The sequence below is a fragment of the Mastigoproctus giganteus genome, chromosome 3 (assembly GCF_048544385.1).
Source record: "Mastigoproctus giganteus isolate SK-2022 chromosome 3, ASM4854438v1, whole genome shotgun sequence".
NCBI classification, from domain to species: Eukaryota; Metazoa; Arthropoda; class Arachnida; order Uropygi; family Thelyphonidae; genus Mastigoproctus; species Mastigoproctus giganteus.
This window is the reverse complement of record NC_143577.1, coordinates 51,914,217-51,936,674: the sequence shown is the minus strand read 5'-3', so window position 1 is coordinate 51,936,674 and position 22,458 is coordinate 51,914,217. Positions and strand designations below refer to the sequence as shown.

The 22,458-nt window shown below is 34.0% G+C and overlaps 1 protein-coding gene across 2 annotated transcripts; it reads right to left on the bottom strand.

Annotated features, from left to right (window-relative positions):
• Window positions 1–191: 191 nt before the first annotated feature.
• Window positions 192–17,853, bottom strand: egh (beta-1,4-mannosyltransferase egh). 2 transcript variants are annotated; one of them, XM_090369288.1, is made up of 3 exons: window positions 17,709–17,853; window positions 16,301–16,431; window positions 192–2,831 (listed from the first exon to the last, which is right to left on the bottom strand). In XM_090369288.1, the coding sequence occupies exon 3, from the start codon at window positions 2,810–2,812 to the stop codon at window positions 1,412–1,414; it is 1,401 nt and encodes a 466-aa protein (XP_090225414.1). In that variant the 5' UTR covers window positions 2,813–2,831; window positions 16,301–16,431; window positions 17,709–17,853; the 3' UTR covers window positions 192–1,411. The 2 variants fall into 2 exon arrangements, with proteins under 2 accessions (XP_090225414.1, XP_090225415.1); XM_090369289.1 differs by lacking the exon at window positions 16,301–16,431.
• Between the last annotated feature and the right edge of the window lie 4,605 nt (window positions 17,854–22,458).

The window sequence follows — 22,458 nt, the reverse complement described above, 5'->3', positions numbered from 1 at the left end:
CTCAATTAAATGTTAATGAGGAAATCTAGTAAAGTTATGCAATAATCAAGTTCACCCAAGTTATTAATTTAAAATGTATTTTTTTCAAATTTTATTACTGTCATTATACAAAGTACAAATTTGTTTGCTGTTGCAGTATAATTTTATGTTGTTTAAACAAGGATTCAGAAACATTTTTGGTATTTGTAGGTGTTGTAATTAAAAATTTTATAACAAAAAGTGCAATTAATAAAAATGTGTTTTTATTATTTTTATTCCAACAGTTTTTCCTTCCCTGGACTGGTGAACCCCAGGGGAAGTGAGATGGGCACACTTCAGTTTGGAAAATGCTGCTGTAAACGAAAGTGAATCCGAAAGTTAACTTAAATTCAAGACATTTCAAACTTCATAAAATTAAGTTACATAAACTATCAAAAGACCAAATGTGTGCCTCTATTTCATTATTTATTTTGTTTACCTTGCCAAAACTGAAGTTCAATGTTTATGAATGGACAAAATTTCCCAACAAAAAATTTTGTCAAAGATAAAATGGAATGTTCCCTAATCTGAATCAGTTATTTGTATACATGTAGAAACTTACAAACATGAAGTGTGCAGTGAAGAGATCATGCAGTATAGTTTTATATTTATTGTAGTGTACATTACTCCTTGCATTTATTTGCAAAAAGTCAATTAACCAGCAACACATGACTGAACCTGTAGTTTCACATACCATAATTCTGAATAAAAGTCAAATGATGTTTGAGGTACTAGTACTATTACATGAAAACTAATTCTATTTTAATCTCTTAAAATAAAAAACCTTCATAATGCTACTAAGAGAATTGCTTTTTATGTATAAATGAGTGTAAAAAGAAGTATTGAGTCTTCTTTGTTCATTATAAATTAAGTCTGTACTGATACTATCCAACTATTTAGACCACACAATCCACATGCACATACAGTTAAAAAAAAGTCTTCTATAATTTACAGAAAAAATAATCTACAGTACTTATATACAAGAAGTGACTTGTAAAAGTCCAAGCAAACAATAAAACATGGTGAGTCACAACTGGTAAACTGATCACAACATTATCACAAATCTCATTTTTTATAATATCCAATGGCAAGTTTTAACACATCCACCAGATAGGTGCAGTCTATGAGGGACGTATTTCTTTCAATTAAGATGATCCATTAAGTTTATGCTGCACTGAAAACATATGTATGATAAAAAAATCTCTAATACAGTTTTATGATAACTGTTCAAGAAGTAGCTTGATAAAGAGCCATTAGTTCCAGAACTAAATTTGGCTGATTAGTAATTTAATTCTTGAACAATAAACCAAAAAAAAAAAGTCAAGTTTGTTAATAACTTTGACTATGAGGTAGTGTCCAACTGTAAAGTTAATTTACAAATGCCAATTTAAATTTATACAGTAATTGGTTCTTTGGTTTCCTTATTCACTACATAGAAACGATACTTATTTCCAAAACATCCCCAAATTACTGCAATGTTTTCAATCACTATATTAAATGGAATGGTACATAATGCTCCAATTACACACAACAAGAACTTCATAAAACCTAATCTGTAGAGGCTAAATGATTTTACAACACCAAAGATGTACATATATATGTTGACAGCACCAGCAAAGGCACACAGAAAATTAATTAACTGCCAGCAGGGAATGGGAAACAAGGCTGTTACCACAATATTTGATGTTGTTAGTGGAAGTGTTACCCAGGAATATAAAGACATTGCAAGAAATAGCTTATTTCGAAAAGGTATGGTAGAACTATGTACTACAAGAAATATTCCTTGCATCCAGCGTTTGCGTTGTTGCAAGAAGTCTGAGATAGTAAATGGACTTTTCTCCCACATTTCACCTTCAATGAAGTTAAACATATATCCTTCTTTATAAGCAATCATACTGAAATAACAGTCTTCAGCAACTGAGCCATTTAAACCATGATCATATGATACTTTTCTTTCAGCACCTGCCTGGCTAACAACATAGGAACCTTTCCAGCTGAAGAGAGGACGGTGAAACATCTGAAACTGAAATCTCAATTTACCCATATCATCTGCAACACGGAAAGTATCTGCCAAGGTTGTGATCCAGTTGATTACATTTTCATTTGCATATGTAATCAGTCCTTGCCCAAAATGATATTTTCCATCAAAAGCAAAATTTAGAATTCCTCTTACAGCATTATCAGTTATAATTGTCTCTTCATCTAAATGGACAATCCAATCTGAATCATTAAGAATATTTATTTCATCTTCTAGACAATACTGCAGCGCTCTAGCTTTAAAAAGAGCGCCACTCTTTGGCCGGTAAGTGGATGGAACAACAACTTCTTCAATTCTTGGATGCTTTGTCAGATTAATGGACTTGTCTGTAACAATTTGCATTATGAAGTTTTCAAGGCCAGCATCTAAACAAGTATTCATGTTACGAAGCACATTGTTTTTCACCAATTTTGGATAATCTCCTCTAGTAACTGTTCTAAAACAAATAAATGGGGCAAGGAGTGGTGATCCTTTAAGTGAAATTTTTTCTGGAAATGCATTATAAAGGAGAAGACCAAGGCAGTTGCATATACACTGAGGAAGAGATAACAGTGTTATTATGCGAAGAAGATACAAAACTACTGATCCAAAATATCCATACTCTACTAGTGGGTCCATATCTTCATAGCCAAACTTCCATAAATGAATGCCACCAGTGAAGATTTCAAAAAGAATTATGATGCTAAGGCACAGAATGCAATGGAGTGCATGTTTTGTTTGACTATTCAGAACCATTTTGAGAAAATTACTGACCATATAAGCACCAGTCAGAAATCTGAAATTAAAAAAAACTATATAAGATAATGCTTTCATAATAAAAAATATATTTTGCATTACCATTCATTTTATTCCTCAAGCTACTATTAGATTACCATTCACAAACCATTATTGGTATTAAGAAATAAATTAATATCTGTACATGTTTTTATACATTCCAAAATTATATGGTTCATAATTTATATTCCATCTGGTCTATTTATCTCTTTCACAAATTCAAAAGTCACAGGTACAATAAACACATTTCATACAAATCAAATTTCAATTGCAGACAGATCAAATAACATCTTTTATTTACAAAAAAAAAAAAAGTTTGTACTTTCAACATAACAGAGAGTCATGATGATACACAAAGGAGCTAAACCTGTCATGACTATTAAGAGCACAGCTTTGGCTTGCTAAAAAAATCACAAGGCTGAACAATAGTATTGTATAGTGTGTGTTATATTAATGCTACATATTTTTGGACTATCACACTTCACATGCTTTACATAAACAGCTAAAGCACAAAAAATAAAATAACAATATTTTACTAAATTAACATTAGAATTTTGAGTTAAGTTTAACATCTAATATCTTATTAACTTACAGTTATTTATTTCAGTATCTTTTTAAAATTTCTGGATAATTACCAATATGCCACGAAAGCAATATGTGATAATCGGGCAAGATTCTCATTCTTACTTTTGTTCTATTTAGACATTATTTATCCACTATGGAATTGCATTGACAGTATATATAATCCATTCAGGGGCGGGCTGTCCCAGAGTGCACTGCAGCCAGGCGCCAAGATTCAAGGAGCACCTGAAACTTATATACACATATGAAAAAAATTTTTAAAGGGGGATGCCAAATTGCGATTGGCACCCAGGCACCACATACACTAAGAGAGAGCTTGTACCAGACGTTGTGGGACTTCTGATCAACTGTTGTATTATTATTAGTGAAGGGAAGTAAGCCTATAAAGCAACAGCAAAAAAAAAAACCCACCCACATCATTTGTCTACCCCCTCCAATAGTTTTTCTAGTCTTCCTTGAATTTATTCAAACTGCCCCTCCACAACACCAAATGGAAGTTTGTCCTAGCAGTCAACCACCTGCTGGCTGAAGGTAAACCTCCTCACATCTGTCCTGCAACCATCCTTCCTCAATTTTAATTTATGCCCCCTCATATGTGTAGTCTGAGCAAGAGAAAGAATGAAATCAGCATTGAGCTTGCTCAATCCATCCAAAGCCTTAAAAACCATGATCAGATGACCTCACGTGTCTAGTCTCAAGACGTTGAAATTTCAAGAACCAAAGCCTGTCTTGTTAAGACCACCCTTTCATTCCCTTCACCAATCTCACTGCCCTTCTCTGCACTCATTCAGCAGAATGAGTGCTTCCTAAAATGAGGCCTCCAGACCTGTATGCAGTACTCAAGATGCGGCCCAACCATACTTATACAATGGGATAATAACTTTCTTAACCCTGCTGGCAAAGTTCCTGTATATCATAGACAAAACTCCATGAGCTATCCTGGAAACCTGTCTATCTGTCTGCATTGCTCAGAATACTTCATATCAGACTGCACAATTACCCCAGTCTCTTTCATTTTCCACTGCCTTGAGTGTAATACCACACAGTTGGTATGTTAATCTGGGATTACTGCTACCCATATGCAGTACCCGCACATTTATCAATGTTAAACTTCAACAGCCATTTTCAGCCCATTGCCCTAATCTGTTTAGATCTTGTTGAAGCAGCTGACTCTGATTATTGTCATTTATGACAAAATGGTTGATAATGGAAACTACAATAAAATAAATAGCTTGTACAAGCATGTTTTGGAGATTTTCACATCAAAACATGAAATTCCTGAATAAAAACTTAATATCATAGCTATTAAGAGGAACATAGCTTTGGCTTGCTCAAATCCATATCACAAAATCCATAGATATTATTATTAAAATCCTTTACTGCCAAAAAAATTAACAAATAGTATATATACTGAACACTACATAGCAGCAACCCCTTTACAAAACTAGAGGCTTAGAAAACATCTACCTATTATTCCTCCCATCAGCAACAATGTGATAACGCTCCACAACTCAGGATTCAGGTTCCGTAAATCAGAATCGATTACAAAAAAGTTAATTAGATCATAGTTAATAGCAATGATGAAGTACTGCTTGCACTTCTTCAGTCTATAGTTGGTGAGACAGCAACCAAAAGTACTGGAGTAGCATGTAGCCAGTTTTGTAGAATTCTCCATGCTAAATGGTTGAAAGAACACAGACTATCACCTCTACTAGAAATGATGTTGACTATCTTCTTTAAAGCAGAAATCCTCCACACAGTTCTGAGATTGCATTAGCATTAGTAGAGGCATATGATGCAAGAAAGCAAGCTTATGCAGCATCAGCCAAATAAAACACGCTCCCATTTCACCTCTCCGTTCGTTCCAAGTACCCGTCCAGCTCAGCCTTAAATTTATTTAGGCTATCAACTTCCACAACAAAGGATGGAAGTCTGTTCCACCAACCAACCACCCGCTGGCTAAAGGAAAACTTCTGCACATCTATCCTACATCTGTCTTTCCTCAATTTGAATTTATGATTATTCTGAGCAAGAGGAAGAATTTCATCAGCATTGAACATGCTCAAGCCATTCAAGGCTTTATACACCTCAATCAGATCACCTCGCAGGTGCCTAGACACTGCAATTTGCAAAATTTAAGCCTTTCTTCATAAGAGCAACCCTTTGTTCATTTCACTAATCTTGTTGCCCTTCTCTCTACTCGTTCCAACAGCTCTACATCCTTCTTATAATGAAGCCTCCAGACCTGTATACAGTACTCAAGGTGTGGCCTGACCATTGCCTTATATAAGGGGATATTCACCTCCTTATCCCTGCTAGAAAAATTCCTGTATATCATTGACAAGACACCATGAGCTACTCATGCAGACGATCTGCACTGCTCAGAAAACTTCATATCTGCCTGCACAGTTACCCCCATGTCCTTTTCGTTCTCTACCACTGTCAGTGTAGTACCACAGAATTGATACGTCATTCAGCGGTTGCTGCTTCCCATATGCAGTACTTTACATTTGTCAATGTTAAACTTCATTTGCCACCTCTCAGCACATCCGCTCAACTTTTCTAGATCCTGTTGCAGCAGCGTACTGTCATTAGTGTCCTTAACAACCTTGCCAGCCTTCGTATCGTCTGCAAACTTGGACATTAAGCTTTATATACCATCATCAATATCATTTATAAATACAGAAAACAACAATGGACCCAATACTGAACCCTGAGGGACTCCACTAATAACATTAGTCCACAATGAGCAGTGTCCATTGTGGCATTGGAGGCAATTTGCCTCCAATGCCACACTGCTCCAATTTGTGCAGCAGTCTTCCATGTGCAACAGTATCAAAAGCATTTCTAAGATCCAAATATATGATATCAAAGTTATTCCCTGCATCCAGTTCCATTGTGACCACATCATAGTATCCAATCAAATTGGTCAGGCAACACTTTCCCTTAACTAAACTGTGTCCGAGCTATAACTGAAATCTTGTTTAGATGAACCTGCAGTGCTTCTTTAACCAGTGCCTCCATTCATTTTCCTGGAACAGAAGTTAAACTAACAGGTCTATAATATGTGTGTTGCCCTTTGATCCTCCTTTGTGAACTGGGGTCACATTTCCACATCTCCAGTCCATGGGTACCTCCCCTGAGTCCAAAGAAGCTCTCATAATTGTGGCTAAGGGTTTGCTTACTACCTTTGCTGCCTCCTTTAATATAAGTGGATAGATTCTGTCCACCCCAGGTGCCTTTTTTATATTTATCTTCAACAATTTCTCCTCCACTTTCCTCTCAGTTATTACAAAATCATCCAGCTCACTGCCAGAGGTTTAAGTCACCTCTGGCATTCCCCTCCCTGAATAACTCCTCATGAGTGAATGTGGATGCAAAATACTCACTTATTTTGTTAGCCACCTGAACCATCAATATCCAGTGGACCAATCTGATTCATCCCTTTCCTTCTAGAGTTTACATAGGTAAAGAACTCTGTGTTGTTTTTCTTTACATCCTTTGCCAAGGATTTCTCATAATCTGCCTTTGCCTGCCTAATCTCCTTTGTGACTTGGTTACTGACCAGCTTGTATCTATCATTGGCTCCATGCCACCCATTAATTTATATGTATCCCATGCATTTTTCATCTCTGCCACATGTCTCAGTTCATCGGACATCCATTTAGGCCTAAACCTTGAACAATACTTCTTAGTTGGTATGTAGAGCCTAGCAGCTTTCAAGATAAATTCTTTGAATGCTTCCCATTTTGAATTTGCTGTTGGTAACATCATAAGTTGGTCCCACCATACAGAATTTAAGTACTGTCTCAGACCACCATAGTCACCTTTATGAAAGCAAAAACCCCTTTCTTTACCCCTGATGGTAGTTACCTCTTTGAGTAAATCCCACTTCAGCACACTGTGATCGCTGCCACCTAGTGGTTCCTTTATCTGCAGATTCTTAATGCACGAAGAATAACTACTGATAATCAGATCAAGAGTATTACTCCCTCTAGTTGCCTCCCGAACATGCTGATGTAGAAAACAATCATCCAGTAAATCCGCAAAAGCCTTGCTAGTGTGTGAGTGACCAACCCACAAATTCCTGTCAATATCTGGGAAATTAAAATCCCCCATTATAAGACTCTCTGATTTACTGGCCCACTCTATTTCCCTGTACAGTTCCTTATTATACTCATCAGAGTCATTAAGTCTATAATACACCCCTACTCTCAATTTTAATCTCCCAATGCTTATGTCACACCAAACTGACTCGACACTGCACTGTCCAGGGATGTCGAGTGGCTTCACTTCCGTGGATTTTATGTGTTTTTTAACTAATAGTATAACCCCTCCTCCCTTCCTATCTTGTCTATCCTTCACGTACACATTTTACTCCCCAAATTCCAGTTCTGCATTCCTTATGTCTGTGTGACACCACGTCTCTGATATCCAAACAATATCTGCCTTTGATTTTCTGAGCAATACCTCAAGTTCATCAAATTTACTTACCAAACTCCTAGCATTGGTGTACATGCAAGTATACCTGCACCTGTTCCTATTTTTAGCTACCATAACACAACCCATGTGTTTACTTGTACTGCAATGACTCCCAGCAGTCTCTGTAATACCCTGCATCTTGTTTTCCAGGCTGCTGCTCATTCCAATAGAAGCAGTGCAAGAATCACTTTAACCTCTGCCAGTGGCTACTATTAATCTTTTAGTCCTTGTATCCCTCCAAGCTAGAAGTTTTCTGACCCACCTCTATAGCATCAGCAAATATTCTTGCACCCTTTCTATTTAAGTGTATCCCATCCCTGTAGAAGCAGTCCCTCCTGTTAACAAGTACAGACCAGGATGAAAAAAATTCTACACCTTGTTTCTTTCCAGGGCCGAATTGATCGACAAGGCTCTCATCACATACTCCCTCCTATCATGTCTGGGCAGAATTGCAGACACTTTCAAATTAAACCCTAATTCACCAGTTTTTTTCATCAGTGACCTGTACTTGTTAAGTAATTCTGCCTGTCTCCTACTCTTAATATCATTAGTGCAAACGAGTACAACAATATCACCCTTTGTGCCCTTAAAAGATGATATCTTAAAATGATTGATTATGTCTAGATTCCATAGAATAACTGTTCTTGAAGAAACATCATGAAAACCGATCTTAAGATTGACAGCTGTTAGGTCCAGTATTCAGTCCCCAGCAGAGGTATAAAACCTCTGCTGGGGGCCTTTCCTAACTGCAGCAATGGAATCCTGAAACAATATAGAATCAAAAATACCCCTAGAAACTTAACTGCATCATATCTATTAATTATGACTCAATAAATATCTACAGAAATTGGGACTGGATTTTATACAAAAGGAAAACAACAAGTGTATTTGTTTTTGGAAGAATTTATTTTAAGATCATTTTTAACCTGTTCAATTAAGAAATAACATCCCTGATATGGAGTTTAAAGGCATCCTCCACAATACTAGAAAAATTTAATCTATCAACAGCAACAGACAGGTACACATCTGCAAAAGCAGTAAAGTTTGGATTAACCATCAAAAAAAGAATCAGGAAAAGGCAAATAAAATGGCCAAGAGAGTCTCACTCTGAGACAGAACAAATGAGGCAACTCTGTGAATAAAAAAATCCTTATTTAATTAGGAATTGATTTTGACTTACAAAATCAATTCCTGGGGGGCCAACAAAGATCCACTAATTAATGGCTAATTGACAACATACCTATACAGGGCCATACTGGGGCCCCACACTTACTGGGAGTTTCCACGTACAATATGTATTACCAGAAGAAAATGGTGTTCTAACAGCCTCAAATAAACTATTTAATTCAAAGAAATATTTATTTCAAATACCATATTATTTACACAGATATTTATCTGATTCAAATATCTCTCTCTCTCTCTCTCTATATATGTGAGTATGCAAAAATTATTTAGTGCCCCTTACTCTGCCACAAAGCTAATAGAAACCATAGAAGGAAAACAGACATTTTGTGGAAATAATAGGGGAATGGGGAGGGGATATTTTATCTTTATTCCATAGAACAGAATTTGTTAAAGTGAGGTCCTCAGACTTTAAGAGGCTGCAAAGCTGTTGATGGAGGTCCACGAGTAACATTATTTAAATAAAACTATCTAAAACAGAACTATTAAAATAGTTCTGTTTTAGGCAACACAACAATGTTCTCATTGTTGAGTTTGTTGGTACATCAACAACTGAACAAGAATGTAGTTAATATTCTAGTAAAGAGTACACTATAATAGATGATAGTAATAGTAATTTTACTGTTATTAATAAGAAAAAAGTAGAATATCTTTAAAAAAAAAACACGCTCAGGATTAACTTTTCTGGAAATTTGTGGAGAAGGCAGAAAAAACATTACGGAACATTAAAGTGAAACGGACGTTAAAGGAAAAAGAATTTGTGGCAAAGGATTTTTTAACTTCACTATGGTCAAGGTTTTATAGTTTTTATATAGCAACAGATATCATATGAAGTGGTAATACATTAAATCCTATGGAAGGCCAAGATTTTTGTGCAACAGTAGGAATCACATCACTTGAACAGATTTTTTAAACATTAAACAAAGTTTTTTAAGTTAATACAGTTTTCTCTTTCTTGAATAAAATAATATCTGATTGGTCTGACTATTAAAGTACCATGGCATAATATAAAAGGTTTTAACCGAAACATCAACAGTCTCTAATACAGTACTAGATTAGTATCAAAAACTCAAAACTATTTATCAAAATTTTCTAAAAATCTTTGATTCTTTTCAAAAGAATTGCTGTCTGTTTTTGAGCCGAAACAGTTATGGATATAAACAGTGCTTTTTTTTTTTTGGGGTGGTATGCCATACTGGCACCTTTATTAACAGTGACATGTGACATTTGGATGCAGTACACTTCGAAATTTGTAATATTCTGTAAATTTTTTTTTACATGCTCCTACTATTCAAATAAGCTTAAAGTTATTTAACTAAATTTGCATTTTTCACTATTGTTAAGGTGTTTTCTATATTAAACTATATAACCATTTTTAGAATTCTAAATTAATCATTCGGACCTCTGTTTAACAAACTCCTTTTATAGCGAATTTTTTTGAATTTCCCCTTGAAAGTTACATTTAAAATAGTCCATAGAACAGAATTTGTTAAAGTGAGGTCCTCAGACCTTAAGAGGCTGCAAAGCTGTTGATGGAGGTCCACGAGTAACATTATTTAAATAAAACTATCTAAAACAGAACTATTAAAACAGAACGTTGAGAAAAGAAAATTTTCATATAAAGAACTGATTAGGAAAGACTTAACTTGGTACGCACTGTTCGCATTTCTGGCCTTCCGGCAATTTAGGCAATTAGTGCTGCTGCACAAATTAAGAGAGCTAACGGGATTACCATTCTACAACTTAGAAATACTCATAACACCTATCCGACTACCTGTCCCACATACGGAAAAATCGCGCTGGTCAACAGTGAGCAGATCAAGGGATATTCCCGATGCTGCCAGTGGGCTTTCGTCAACCTTCTACTGCAGTGGTGTCCAACCTTTTCCCCCAGGTCAGGCTAGCAACCTCTCACCCACTCTCGTTCTTTTTTTTTTTTTCCCCCCTAGCAATTTATCCTGGACTGAGACTCCCTTGGGCCGGGGGAGTCCTCTTCTTTTGTCCTTCCCCTGACTAGTTTTCTTTTCCTCTCTGGGAAACGCGGTTCCCCAGAGAGGAGGGCAAGCAGATAGTAGGGGAGGCCTTGCCTTCCCGCAGCTAGGGATGAGTACCTGGAGGTGGAAGTCCAGGCGATCACTGCTTCCAGGTAGCCAAAAGGTCAATACACAACACTACTCTACAGAACATACATACAAGCTCACAGACAAAATTTGTCTGTCCTCACTTTCTCCTGTGTGGAATGAAAATCTCCTGTCCAGGATTAAAACTTTTTTTTCTTTCTCTGCTTCCTTTTCCCTTAACCCAGTTCAACTGGTTGGAATTTTTTTTTATTACATGACACACACTGGCCTTACCGTGACAGAGTCTGTAAAAACTAAACAGAGCAACGAGGTGGAGATTAATTTCTGTTCTAGGAGCAGCCCATACAAAAACACAATTTTCCCATACAGGGGCCATATTCAAAAAAATTCAAAGTTATATTTCTTTTGGGTGCTGCACTGAGTGATTCGAGAAAAATTAGTAGTACATTTTCCATATCTTGTTACATGTAAAAGAAAAACTGAAAATATCCGGAAATTTTATTAAGTACATACAAAATTACATTTACTGAACAAAACATTTAATGAGAATTTTTTGATAATTAACAAAATTTAAAATTCTGTTTTAGTTCACTTTCTGCGTGGGCTGTAGGTTGAACACCGCTGTGAATCAACTGTAAGCATCCCATTCGAGAATTAGAAGAGTGGTTTTCTTTTACCCCAACAAAAAAAATCATCTGTTGTTTCGTGGAATTGCGTTATCCACATTTTTCCATAAATTTTCCTTATCTCTGTTTACATGGTCACAGTACCTGAATATTTGAATGACACCGACATTTTGGACAATTTCAAAAAAAAAAAAAAAAAAAAATATTCAAATTTAACAACTAGTTCAAAGAACTAGTGATAATATCGATGACGAGAGAAGGAAAATGAGAATAACAAAGATATTAAAACCTTCCAAACGTGAAATGTTGGCATTTGATGAAAATGAAGTTGTCAATAAGATTACAGTTAAATGAAAGAGATATAATTCGGGAGTACCTAATTGATGACAGTTTCGGAAGAATTGAAGCATTTGATGAACGCTCTGAGTACAATACCAATTTCATCGATGAATGCGAACGAGGATTTTCACAAATGAATCTGATTGTCACCTAACCAGAGCTTCATTGATGACAAAAACAATTTCTTCAGTACTGTTTCTTAAAATTGTAGGTTCACCGTTGACCCGCTTCGATCCAGCAAAATATGACGATTCATGGCTGCTTCGGAAACTTCATTCAGCAACCGACACACAAAGAGGAAGAAAAGAAGTCGGCATAGGGTGTCGGATGAGAACTTAATAAAAATTTGGAATATTCTAAAAAACTTTATTATGAAATTATTACTTATAACTTATTTTACTTTTTTTTTTTTTTTACACATTTTACTTATTTTTTTATATACTTAAATAACAAATTTATGCTTAATAAACTGTGTTAATATACTTAATTTGTTGTTCTTAATCCAAAAACATTACTACTAAAGTAACAATGTCAGGACAATATTTTTTAGAGTACTTTTAGAATTCTAAAAATCCTTTTAATTTTCATTTTTCCTGATGGTAAAGAATGAGTACCGGCACCTATTGTTTTTACAAAAAACGCACTGGATATAAGACATAAGTGTATTGTGTTTGTACACTATATGCGTTTTATGGTTTACCTGAAAAAAAAAAACCCATGGAATACTCACCAGAAGGGCTGTAAAATTTGTCCCATCTTAACTGAATTCAAACCCATGTCTTTTTTTACACAAAAGAATTATTAAATTTCTCAGTAATACCTCTTGCGGGCTCAGCCTCTCAGTTTGCAGAACCAAAAAGTACATGCATAAAATCAGCTCTAATTTCACTACAGTCCACTTTACTACTACATAAATTGACAGAACAGCCAAGCTTTTAGTATTTTTCTTCAACTTTCTCTTAATATTTTTGTGAACATTTCAGTCTGATTTCCATCTCACAAGTTGCATATTTAAAATTTTTCTGTAATAATTTATGCAATAATGTCTTAGCAATTTGTGATTAGCACATTATGACCTCTTGCAATAATTCACTCTTCATACAAACATTTCAGCTATGTGATAGCTCTACAGATATTTCCTGCCATAGTATTTATCTGAACTGGCATTCATAATTATAATTTTCTACCTGCTATCAAATGGATTAGAATATATATGCCAATCAGCTGCCAACCACAATTTACCATGATAAGTTTTTCTCTCTCTCTCTCTCTTTTTTTTCCAGGAAATTTCTATAGAAATTTTCAAGCACAATTGTTATAAGTTTTTTCTTTCTCATTCTTCAGCCCATCAATTGTAAGAAGGGGGGTGGTGGTAGTAGTAGTAGTACTGGTTTAACAAATTTCATTGCTGGAATTATCTAAAATATCTTATCCATGACATTCCAATAAATTTGCGATAATAAAATTTTAATGTTAACAACAGCAATAAAAAAAGTTTAAATTAAAAAATGCAACTTAAAATTAAATATATATATTAATTAATAATATTAATGTTTTTTTTTTTTTTTTTTTTGTCCTCGCCTTTTCCCATTTTTATATGGGGTCAGCGTTTTTTTATTGTTTTGGCATGTAATTTTTACGGCTGGATGCCCTTCCTGACGCCAACCCTCATCCTTTATTCGGGCTGAGGATATGCGGTGGTCATTCCCTGACCTTCCGCATCCTCCATATTTGGTGGTCACAGGCTTGAACCCCGGTCTAATCAAGAAGCGTGTGCTATGAACTACTGCTCCTGCCCACCTGGCTATGGATAATATTAATGTAATTAATATTAATACAATATTTATTCAAATAATAAATGTTACAGATCAGTAAACTTGTTAAAGAGTAGTTAGCTCCTTATCAGCAAGTTTTAATTGTTCAAGAATATTGAAACAAACACCATATTATATTAAATGTAACTTTAATATTTTTCCAAAGAAAGTAATTAACCAAATTTGATCTGACCCTTTTTCCAAGTGCACAGCTAATCAACACACTGACCCACAATGTGAAAATGGAAAGACAGGTCATGCTAAAACACTTCATGCTTTCTCATGCATAACTCTGAAGAAAAACATACATGCATGTCAATTCACATTAATGATAGTAAAAATTAAACAAGAGACATGTACTGGCAAAAACAAGCAAGAGGGAAATTATATTATAGCTTTGGTTTATTTAAAGTACTCATTATAGCAAAACATTTCATATTTATTTGTTATAATTGTAAAATTTCCCAATATTTAATTTATTAAACTGATGGTACCATCAATAATGTTCATTATAGTGGACTTATTATATGCCATACTTGTAACAATGTACTTTCCCTGTGTGCTTATCTATAAATAGAGATTGCAGTCACATAATAGACAAATGTGATTATGTTTTCAAGACTAGTATGGAAAAAACAATTACCATAATAAATAACTGCAATATGAAATTCATTAACTTCTCAATTTTATAAAGGACCCAAAGTATGTTTGGAAGCGGCATTAGTTGTTTTCCCACCATGTATAAACATTAATGTGCTATTGCTCAAAGTTTTCCAAGATTTATACAGTACTTTGTTTTGTTCATATTCTGTAGCATCAGTTATGCTATCCCAAGGTAATATGATGGATGGATAAATAGTAACATGACCCTGTTTAACAAGAATGAAGAAAATGATTGAAGTCAAAAATTAGCCTTGAGTGAATTCTTCCTTTACTTCGTTGTTCCTGGTTTTAGAATACCATGTTCCTGGTATTCTAAAAATTTGCTAATTTAGCATCAAAAATAATTAACTATATAAAAATTCAATACTCAAATGACTGAACTTTGAAAGAAAAAAATTTTGATTTAAAAGCTGCTAAAAAAAATTGGCAATACACAAGTGTTAATAGTTGGAAAAATATTGCAATTATGTACACAAGGCACGTATCGCAATTATATGACAAGGAATCATTACAGGAATAATTAAACTTTCGTCATAGAAATTGTATTTACCAGTCTTGTCATATAATCTTTCAAGGAATACATTACTCTTAAAAGATCATCTCTAATGAAGAGATCTTGGTAATAATGTAACGTTTATTGTTATCTTTATTTCAATCAAGCTGAATAGCTATCATTTTTGAGTGACAACTGTTTAGCTAGAATTGCTACCTTTTCAAAATCTCTGACTGGAGATAATTGTTTATTTGTGGGGGGGGGGGGATTATTGTGAAATCAATCCTGAAAGTTTATCATAAAATATACACATTTCTTCAGGTTACTTTCTAACTAAACTTATTTGTTAGGGAAAAAATTACTAAAATTACTTTTATCCTATTTACTTATAGTTTCCTAATTTCCAGTTTAGAGCCTTATCGAGGCCACAGTTTAAAACAGGGTCAGCAAACAGCTGATGCAGTGCATAAAAATAAAATTTTCTGGAAAACACTAATGCTAGAAATTTAAATCGATTACTTTGCTTATTTATTCAAAGTGTACTTCAAATTATGTATTTACTTACCTAATTTGTTTTTATAACAAAAAATTAAAATAATTCCACATCCGTTGGTTGATTTGATACAATAACAGCAAGATAGACATACTGGAAGATTTCAAAACAATTTGTAAGTTTCTCAGACACTTATTTGAATCTTATATGAAACGACCTTGGAAAATGTAAATTTATATACATGCCCCCAGAGCCCACAAAACAAATTTAGTCTGTAATCCTAAATGTGTTAAACCCAACTACTCCAGGTTAAATCGAGAGAGATAGCAACTCTATGCCTAGCTTTCATTTTTAAAAACATTTTATTTAATTCAATATCAATGTCTCCTTTAGCTGAGAAGCTTTATTAACTGTAAAGTAAACCTGGACAAAAGAAAGAAAAGGATTTATCACAAAGAGTAAGTTGTATGGTTTTTTTTTTGTGATCAAATTGTTTTCAAACTATTCAGTCCCATAAATAGTTAAACAATTTGACACTAAAAAACAATTTGAATCTATAAACTTGTATAAATAATTTGTATCACTAAAAGGCTCTCCTATATATTTAATATGCACTTATTGGAATACCAGGAAAGGGGTTTTAAGCTTATCAAGATAACTTATTACACACATTTCAGAATGTTTATAAACACTATAAACAGTTTCTTATGCTTACCTATGTTAAATTTGTAAGAAAATGTATCTTGCTATTTACAAGATACACATTATTTCAAACTAACATCAATTTCTCACCAAACTCAAGACATACCGGCAATCCAATAAATGATATCATTGTACTGACAGTATCTGGAAAAAAAAAAAAAGTTCAGCTATATCATTTATGTGATTAAAAAATCTGAAAATTAAATAATTTTTAATATGCATGTCTCATTGGAGTTCTTTATTAGTACATTTTAATTTGAGTGATGGATACATATTTTCACTCAAAACTTTCAAATAAGGGCACATTTACTTCATTTATGTGCTTCCTGTATTTGACATTGTATACATCTCCTAGCAACTGCTATGTACTGTTTAAAATGGGCAGATTGCCAAAACTTTCAAAGAATTACTTTCTAGCTTGCCTTTTACGAGTTGGATAACTATACATTTACTGCATTTTCCTTTTTTTAGTTTATTATTTATCTCTATGATGCTTTGTCTATTTTTTTTTTTTTTTTTGTAAATCTTGGTTCGCTAATTACTCTTTTACTTTCTAACACACAGCAGCCAGCAAAAATAACACATGCAATTGTTTTGTTTCACTGAGTTTTTTTTTTTGACATACTGCTAATAATTTATTAAAACAGATTTATTTTATTTCAGTTATAAATTCGACAGTCTGCATTCTATAGGGGTACAGTGATTAATTTTTACATACACATATCAACACACGCATCCAGTGCTTCTCGGCCAATTTTTACGCGGAGACACACCTATCTCTCAATCACTCAAGGTCATTTCCCATTATTTTCTCTATATTACATTCTTTCTTGTTATAGCTTATTCATCAGAAATCTAAATTTTGGCACTGTTCATCAGTTTATTATACATGTATGGCGCTCTTCAAAAATAATAATAATATAATAATAAATAATTCTGCAGTTTATGTCCCAAAAATACCGGTTGTGAAACTATACTACATGAATATAGTTCTAACTATGACTACTATAAACTTTTGAAAATAACTGAATATTCATTTTAATTTGCTTGTCTTAAACGAACAAATACTAGAGCATCTAAAATTAATTAACAGGACTGCAAAATATCAGAAGTCAATTATGGTATTAAAAAAACTGGGATTTCATGTATTACCAAAAATAATTTCAATCTATAGTTCATATGGAACTGAAACGGATATTTGATTTTAATGCACCTGCGAAACACCTCTCACCACATTCAAGGCATTTTATTGTGGATTAAAACACTTGCAAACCACACCTGAAAGCGTGACTTTGCTACTACAGCTACTGCATTCAAACACGCTGCTTCCAATAGCATAAACTAAAGGTTAAGCAATACTCATTCGGCAGCCTAACCAACTAGCCATCCCAGACTACAAGGAAGATAAATTTTTAACATACCTGCTTCGAAGTCTTAATTATGACTGGTGAAACGTACTAAGAGCTGATTTAAGAAAAAAAGTTAAGGAAAGATTTAGGTGCCCACATTTACGCCCTCCTCTCTCCATCCATGTTTACCGGCGAAGGGAAATTCACAAAGCACCTTGGGTAAGATTACTGAGTCACTGTGGCGTCATTCACGTGCAGTGATGCGCAAAGTAAACGCCCAGTACAAAAAGAAAGCACCAAAGTATGGCTAAAATCAAGTGCACTACTTCTCAAAAGAATATAAATCGTAATCAAATATAATAAACATGGAAACTACGAATAAGATTGCATTTTTATTTATTTAAAAATAATTGGTGGAGTCACTATAATGTGTGTTTCAAAACCCACTGTTTGTACAAATTTGAAATTCCAGAAACCCAGCTTCGTACACGGAAAAAAAAAAAAAAATTGGGAAGGGAAGAGGAACTTCTGAGCCGGAGAAGTTATTGTAACTTTAAATAATGTTATATATATATATATATATATATATATATATATATAATTTATTTTCTAAATGTTTGAAGAATAGTTATAAAACAGGAATTGATATTGTTATTTCTGGCGCAAGGGCTATTTGGGCCATATTGCGCCAGGAATAAATATTTTCAGGAAAACAAACTAATAGTAGTAGTAGTGACATGTGATGCAAGAAAGCATTCCTAATGAAGAAAACATTCTTCTTAATTCACACACACATTTCCTAATTAGTTAAAGGGGCGTGCAAAGCAATATTCCGGTCAAATCATGTAGCAGTTTAAAAAAAATCAACATAATTTTGATCATAGAGGGGAGCGGAGCTCATTAAGCTTATATATATATATATAAGAATTCTACCTTGACCCTTAATATTATACGTAGAGAATTAAAAGAATTAGTTCCAAAATAATTAGCATGTTCAATTCTCATAAAAAAAACATTTACACTTGAATATGTCAAAAAGATGCTTAATATCCTCCCCCCCCTTAACAACTGCGTTCACATTGAGGTGTATAAGGGCTTGGATGAGTTGAACAGGCTCAATTCTGATCGGATTCTTCTTCTTTCTCAGATTACGAACCTGGGGGGGGGGGGAGGATAAATTGAAAATGAGAAAAGACAGTTGTAGAATAGATAAGCGGAAATTTGCCTTTAGCCAGCGGGTAGTTGATTGCTGGAACAAACTTCCATCTGTTGTTATGGAAGTTGATAGCTTAGATAAATTCAAGGAGGAACTGGACAAATCCCCAGGGGCTCATATCTGGTGAGTATGGGCTTGATATCATCAAGATATCCTGAGCTGGATATCATCAAGATATCCTGAGCTGGATATCATCATTCTTCTCTTTCTTGATGATTCCCTTCTCTCTCAGGATAATTCAGGAAGTTTTTTTTTGTCTGGTAGAGCATAAATCTCAGGCCTCCTTGTACCATATGGCTAATAATAATAATAACTTTTAGAGGGAATGGATGTGTGAAATTTTTTTTTTTTTTTTTGGCTGATGCTACATAAGCTTGCTTTCTTGCATCACATGCCTCTCTACTACTACATCAGAAATGGCTTTAATTTACAAATCAGTACAGTATAAATTTTTATTTGCAAAATGAATAAATTCGAGTGTTTTATTTGGGTTATATGTATGCATATTGTTACTGTATTTATGCGTTATATATCTTTAATTATTATGTATTTTATCAAATGTAATGTTATATATGTTTTAATTATTATATATTTTAGGGAAATGCGATTAAACCAGTAATGTTACATAACACTGGTGTGAGCATATTTATTTAATCACCGACAGAAAAGGTTTAACTAGAATGCAAATTGGCGCATTCAACTCGTCAGTCAAATGAATATCTCTGACTGACACGCCCTGTGTTTTCCATATTCTTTTTTTCCTGGAGTTTATGCTCGCCAACCTTAGTTTTATATGTTTAATGAGATATAGCTACAACTGCAATGGAAAGGCAAATAACCATTATATACTGTATGTACAGTATATATACTTATCGTAGGTGGCATTCAGACTAACGCCTATTTCCCCTGTATATTCTGTATTCACGTAGAACTTCTACAAATAGGCATGCAGTGTAATGTGTGTTAGTGAAGTGTAGCGTGTTGTTTGTTTATTTAGCAGGTTACTTTTGCCACCAGGGAGCAGATACTACCAGGAATCTGCTGCCTGGTGCCCGTCCCTGGCACGAGAAGCCGAGCCCGGGTCTACTATCTGCATCATACACAAAACTTCCGCACCCACCAGAGGTAGTGCAATGCTGGTGCTGCCAGCAGTCCCGCTACCAGGCTGTCCACACCTGTAAATCAGCAAACAAAAAAAAACAGGATATCAGTTCCGCATCGGTTACTCGAACCGATTGCCAAAAAAAAAAAAAAAAAAATATATATATATATATATATATATATATATATATATATATAATAAAAATAAATAAATAAATAACCACTGGCAATTTATGACCAACGGTAATTTACGTATGAATTTTTTCGAAATGATACACTTCTCTTACATTTTATTCCAGAGTGAATGTTCGCCAAACTTCATTTGTGACACTTAAATAAATAGTTATAACCGGTGGCGATACTAGGATTTTCTAAATGGGTAGGGTAGGGGGATTTCTGAAAAAGTGTTCCAGGGAATCGAGATTTTCTAAAGTGTGTGTTGGGGGAGGGGGGGAAAGCTAATGAAGAGTTCCAGGAATCACTAAGCTTTAATCATCATGCAACAAGGAAAAAATCGACGTTATTTTGATTAGGGAGAACTGAGCCCTTACAGCCCCTACCTGAGATCCTCCACTGGTTCCGCAATAACAAGGTCAGTGCTAATCAATTTTGATCCCATTTTCAGCATTGTAATTCCTTTGTGTTTAATTCTTATTAAGTTCTTACTCTGAAATAAATAAAAAAGGAAAACATACCCTCTGCTTTTAAACGTATTCATTTAATTTCATTCAATATAAACGTATTAAAATTTCAAGCAATATATGTGAATAAACACAGGAAGTCGACTTTTTTCCACCGAAATTTGGGCTACTTCATATTTCTCGTATTCACTTAATTTTGTTAATTATATTATATTTGCATTTTCACGGTAATTTTAATAATAAAATTTACTATTTAAATTCGAATATAAAGTTTTAATTTAATTAAAAAATTTTTAATCATAACATGTGCGTATGTGATCCACATACCCACATTTTCATTTGACTTTGCTATTTGTTGATAACAATAATCCAAAAAATTCGTCATTAGTGTATCGTTGTGGATTACATTAGACTCGCCATTATCCATATTTCCGGGGGTGAATAACTGTAATTCTATGGTGTTGGTTAATCCTACTTTGTCTCACGTGGAGTCTCTTCCCGACTATAAACCCCAGTTGTTCATATCTGTTGAGTATTGGCTTGGCACACCAGGGTCCTCAGCTGGATATCATCATTCTTCTCTTTATTGGTAATTACCTTCTACTTCTGACCCTTGTTTTCTCTCTCTCTCTTTCTCAGGGTAATTCAGAATTATTATTATTATTGTTATTTATTTATTTATTTTTGTCTGGTGCAGCATAAGCCTCAGGCTTCCTTACACCATATAGCTAATAATAATAAGGGAGAAATAACATATGAGCAGCAATAATAATAATAATATAAAAGAACAAAGATACGCCACTCTCTCCGATAAGATGATGCTTTGAAATTTGCGTAGCACCTTTTGCAGGAAGGTTCTACGTGAATTTCAAACAAGAATATTTGATATAGTGTGCATTATTGCGAAATGTAAACTTCTAGGAAAGAATGGCAAGTATCTACCCGTGTATGACATAACACGCTATGAAAATAACGAAGTTTTCACAATACTCTGATTCGTTGACAGTTTTGTTATGTCAGAATTATGCGGATGTTTTTCATTTCACAAGTTTGTATTTTATTTTAGAACAGTTACATTAACTTCACTTGTTTATCGATATACACTATACAGGATCAGAGGCGTGCCCAGGCTCTTGCCTCAGATTAAAAGCTGAAAGGGGCGCCAAAAGAAAGATTAAATAATTTCCAACGTTGCCATGATTAACAGTAGGGTACAATTTTTAATTCTTGCCCCGCATATTAAAATGGCTCGGCACGGCCCTGTACAGAATATTCTAAAGGTCTGTCGAATAATTAAAAAATCGATTATGCAAATAAAGTCGAGAAGGAATTGAGTTTCCACAATAATGTTCGATTTTTAATTTTGTTACACAACTAGCGCCATCTGTCAGTGAAATTATTCACTAAACATTTATTACTATAACACGACAAATTAATTTTGGTTTTTAATCCTTTTAAATAAATAATTTTGTAAAGGAATATAATAATTATAAAAATACAATAATAAATTAATTTAGATAGAAAAAATCAGTAATATTAATGTTGAAAATGCCACATTATTTCTGGTTTTTAGTGTAATAAATAATTTGGCTGAAGATATTCAAAGTATTGTTTAATTTTATTAAACAGACTAAAAAATAAATGAAATTATAAATGTCTATAACTATACGTTAAGTTCGAATGTGTTTTATTAACTTTTGAGCTGGTCGTGGTACAGTGGTTGCAGGTTCCAATCCGAACCTGCAACCACTGCGGCCCTTGTATTTTTCCCAGTAGTGTACGTATGGATATCTAAGGTGTCGAAAATCTGGCTGCACTCAATAATAAATATATTTTCTGTTTGCTGGACGAAAAACCCGAGTTT

What these genes read in the sequence shown, in the direction of transcription:
- egh (XM_090369288.1), bottom strand. Translation starts at nt 2,812, where the DNA reads ATGGTCAGTAATTTTCTCAAAATGGTTCTGAATAGTCAAACAAAACAT.